Consider the following 4,569-nt stretch of genomic DNA (forward strand, 5'->3'; position numbering starts at 1 on the left):
ATTGTATCACCCAGTCAGATTCTAAATTTAACAGTAAAATCGTTCCATTGTATTCTGACTGATGACCTCCGTATCAATGTAACACCCGCGAACTAACACACACACTCACACACATTCAGACGAAAACTAATATTATATTTTTATTTTTTTTCTATCTTATATAATCATGTATACCCATCATTTAAATTAATATTATATTTTTTTTTTTTTTTCTATCTTATATAATCATGTATACCCATCATTCACTTTAAAATTGAATAAATTTATATTTGTTAATTAAATAAATCTTTGTTAACCCCCACTCATTCCCAGTAGAAAGATCGCACTTGGTCCCATCCCGCGTAAAAGAGATTAAATTCTCTGACCGAAAAGGGACCGCCGAGCGAACTTCCGAAAACAGTGTAATAGCGACTCAGTCGTTTACCTGCTTTTCGGATCTGTCAGTTCGTTCGACCCGATACCAAACGCCACGAGACGTTTGACTTCGGGATAAATAAAGATAGTTGTTGCGCCCTTCCGTCGACTCATCCTTCCCCGAGTCTGGACGTAACATTGGCACCATTTCTTTACCTCTTTTAAATAAAATATTTTCAGGAGATTGAAGATATCGCGCTTTACAATAGCGCTTTTTGACGATGGACTTCAGTTGGCGCCATCATTGTGGTTATTTGACAATAAAACAATGTGTCACTGGCCGCCTTACACGAGCGAAAAGAAAATTCGGATGGCAATTATCGAAGAAACTAGTCCTGATTGTATTTGGATTACTCACAAAGTTTTGCGCATTTTTGGGACCTCAAGTGAGTAAATTATTTTACAACAATTTTAATGTGTTATTTAATATTAATATTTTATGTTATTTTGTCTTCTCCGTTAATTTTCAGATACGTACGAATCAGGAATTGAAAAAGTGAAAATTGCCCAAGATTATTCCGACTTGGATATTTCCGACGTCGACATTTCACATCAGAAACGTATATCACGTTCAAAAAGGATGTTTAGAAATAATTACTCTTCATCAGCTTCTGAAGACAGTGATCAAAACAATAACACTATTTCTGAAAATCAACAAATAAATAAGAAAAAACTCTTCTATCACCACCGTCATTGCCAAAATCGTTTATTGCCAATAAACCAACAAACAACGAAATAATGCTAAATGAAGAAGTTTATCCTATTTCTAATAAAAATGTTATAAAGGAGGCCTTAGTCACTTCAGACACTCCAGGCAAAAGTTAGTAAAATATTATATTACAAAATCATATATTTTATATACAATAAATTAATATGAACAAAATTTTACTTATTTTTGTATTACGCTAATAATTATTATGTGTCTGAAAATATGCATTATATTTTTTATAGATGTGCTACCTGAAATATTGAGACGATTAAATCAAATATTGGCAAAATTAAATTCAATAGATGATCGGCTCTGCAAACTAGAAGAAAATCAAAATACTATTCAAAAGAATAAAGAATTGTCAATTTTGCAGGAATTTATAGCTCTACCCTTAAAAACCAATGAAGAAATTCAAAATATGGAGAAAGATCTCGAAAACCAAGACTTTTTTGAACAAATGATAAATATTTTTTTCATATACATAAATTTATATATGAAGAAACAGAACGAACAACGTTATGCGGGAAATAAAACTCGTGTAACTTGTCAAATTTGCAACAACTTCGGACACATTGCTAAAGATTGTCGATCAAAACTAAACCAGCAAACGGGATCTAGGAATTCTTTATTCTGCCGCTATTGCAAGGAGCAAGGTCATCTTCTCGAAAATTGTCAAATACGCCATGCCAGTAATTTTCGGAAAAAAGAAAATAATCAGGGAAACTACAACGGCCCCTCGGCGTCGGGTGCACAGCAGGGGTCCGAACGAGAGCCGCACCCATCCAAAACTCAGGTAGCCAAGTAGACAAGGACAGAACTACCATAAGGCCCGTGACTGTAAACCTCGACAAACATAGTCGCGTGCCTACCGTTCAAATTAACATCGATAACTTAGCTACTCGTATAACTTTTATGCTAGACACGGGATCTGGACCTAGTATAATTAAAGAAAATCTAATTCTCGAGGAAATAAATATTAATTACACTAATATCCTCAAATTGAATGGCATAAATAATTATCCTGTGTACACCTTAGGTGAGATATTATATTAACTCTTTTCGAAATACCGGTTATATTTCATATAGTATCTAACGATTTTCCAATTTCACAATCCGGCATATTAGGAAACGATTTCTTTAAACAAACTTCATCGAAAATAGATTACGCACAAGGGCACTTGGATGTCTCCGGAATCAACATACCTTTCTTACCGCGATCCGAATCATTATTTTATGTAAGAATAGAAAATCCAGAACTAAAAGTAGGATATATACCGAGACTAAAGGTGGCACATGGAATTTATTTGGGAGACACCATCGCGGAGAACGTTGTTGCTGGAACATTTTTAAATGTTATAAGTACTTTAGATGAAGAGGCGGAAGTACATGTTCCGACTTTGCGCCTAAAACCATTGGGCGAAGAACGATGTGAAGAAGCGAAATCTATGTTGCCTAGTGAGGCTGAATCACAGTTTACCAAAATAATAAGAACCAGGATAATAGGGGAGGCTCGCCGAACTATACAAGGTCAAGATTTTGATAGCGTTTCTCAATTAACTAAATATTTAAAACAAATTTATGGACCAGCAAAAAACGTTTATCAATTACAAGGGGAATTGGGTTGTATATATCAAAAGGGTGACGAAGATGTAATTACTTATGCAAATAGAGTAAAGATTCTTGGAAAACAAATTTTAGAAACATATAGAAGTTCGGGAAACGTGTCGTCTGACCAAAATATTAAAGCATCATTAGAAAAGGACATGTGCAAGTGCTTTATTAGAGGGTTAAAACCAGAGATTGAACAACGAGTTGCAAGAAATTTATTAAATGTACAAGAAACTGCAGCCGATGCTTTAAGGATAGAGAGAGAGCTCCGAGAAATGACAGATTTTCGACAGGGAATAGATAACAGTTCAGGTAGACAGAAAACTAACAGTCTAAAAGAAATTTGTCAAATCTGTTATAAAGAAGGGCACGTAGGCAGTAACTGCAAGAAATATTTACAAACATCTCAACAAATTAATAACCAGATTGATTTAGGAACCGCGATATTAGTATGTCAAATTTGTAAAAAACGTGGGCATGGAGCAGGGAAATGCTGCTTTCGCGATCCACAACAACGCCGACCGGTAAACGTAGTTCAAGGGAAAATAATAACTTGTCAATTATGCTTAAAATCCGGTCATGATGCAAAATCTTGCTGACAGAATAATACAACTAATAACAATAAAATCTCGGTAATTTGTCAATGGTGCGAAAGATCCGGCCATTCTGCAAATAATTGCTGGAAGAAACAGAACGAACAACGTTATGCGGGAAATAAAACTCGTGTAACTTGTCAAATTTGCAACAACTTCGGACACATTGCTAAAGATTGTCGATCAAAACTAAACCAGCAAACGGGATCTAGGAATTCTTTATTCTGCCGCTATTGCAAGGAGCAAGGTCATCTTCTCGAAAATTGTCAATTACGCCATGCCAGTAATTTTCGAAAAAAAGAAAATAATCAGGGAAACTACAACGGCCCCTCGACGTCGGGTGCACAGCAGGGGTCCGAACGAGAGCCGCACCCGTCCAAAACTCAGGTAGCCAAGTAGACAAGGACAGAACTACCATAAGGCCCGTGACTGTAAATCTCGACAAACATAGTCGCGTGCCTACCGTTCAAATCAACATCGATAATTTAACTACTAGTATAAGTTTTATGCTAGACACGGGATCTGGACCTAATATAATTAAAGAAAATCTAATTCCCGAAGAAATAAATATTAATTACACTAATATCCTCAAATTGAATGGCATAAATAATTATCCTGTGTACACCTTAGGTGAAATTACATTAACTCTTTTCGAAATACCGGTTATATTTCATATAGTATCTAACGATTTTCCAATTTCACAATCCGGCATATTAGGAAACGATTTCTTTAAACAAACCTCATCGAAAATAGATTACGCACAAGGGCACTTGGATGTCTCCGGAATCAACATACCTTTCTTACCTAACCTGAAGCCATTATAGTAGCTCCGCGATCCGAATCATTATTTTATGTAAGAATAGAAAATCCAGAACTAAAGGTAGGATATATACCGAGACTAAAAGTGGCACATGGAATTTATTTGGGAGACACCATCGCGGAGAACGTTGCTGGAAAGGCATTTTTAAATGTTATAAGTACTTTAGATGAAGAGGCGGAAGTACATGTAGAATGCACTCTTAAACATATACACGTAAAACAACACATTACATAAATAACATATATTTGATGATGGTGTTCAAATTTTATCTTAATCGATTGAACGAATCGATTTATTGCCTGAACTTTCATTAAAAGCGGAATCGATTTGTATCACAAAATGAAAAAATGATAAGTTTGATTATAATACATATTAATACATATAAAAATAATACATATATATTAAAGATCAATTCTCAATTTAAA

General features: G+C 34.9%; 1 protein-coding gene across 1 annotated transcript; it reads left to right on the forward strand.

The window, feature by feature from the left end:
• The first annotated feature begins 561 nt into the window (after nt 1-561).
• LOC115242560 lies at nt 562-1,240 on the forward strand. Its single transcript, XM_029818950.1, has 2 exons — nt 562-800; nt 885-1,240. The coding sequence occupies exons 1-2, from the start codon at nt 683-685 to the stop codon at nt 1,151-1,153; spliced, it is 387 nt and encodes a 128-aa protein (XP_029674810.1). The 5' UTR covers nt 562-682; the 3' UTR covers nt 1,154-1,240.
• The last annotated feature ends 3,329 nt before the right edge of the window (nt 1,241-4,569 follow it).

The sequence above is a fragment of the Formica exsecta genome, unplaced genomic scaffold, assembly GCF_003651465.1.
Source record: "Formica exsecta isolate Colony F162 unplaced genomic scaffold, ASM365146v1 scaffold612, whole genome shotgun sequence".
Lineage (NCBI taxonomy): Eukaryota > Metazoa > Arthropoda > Insecta > Hymenoptera > Formicidae > Formica > Formica exsecta.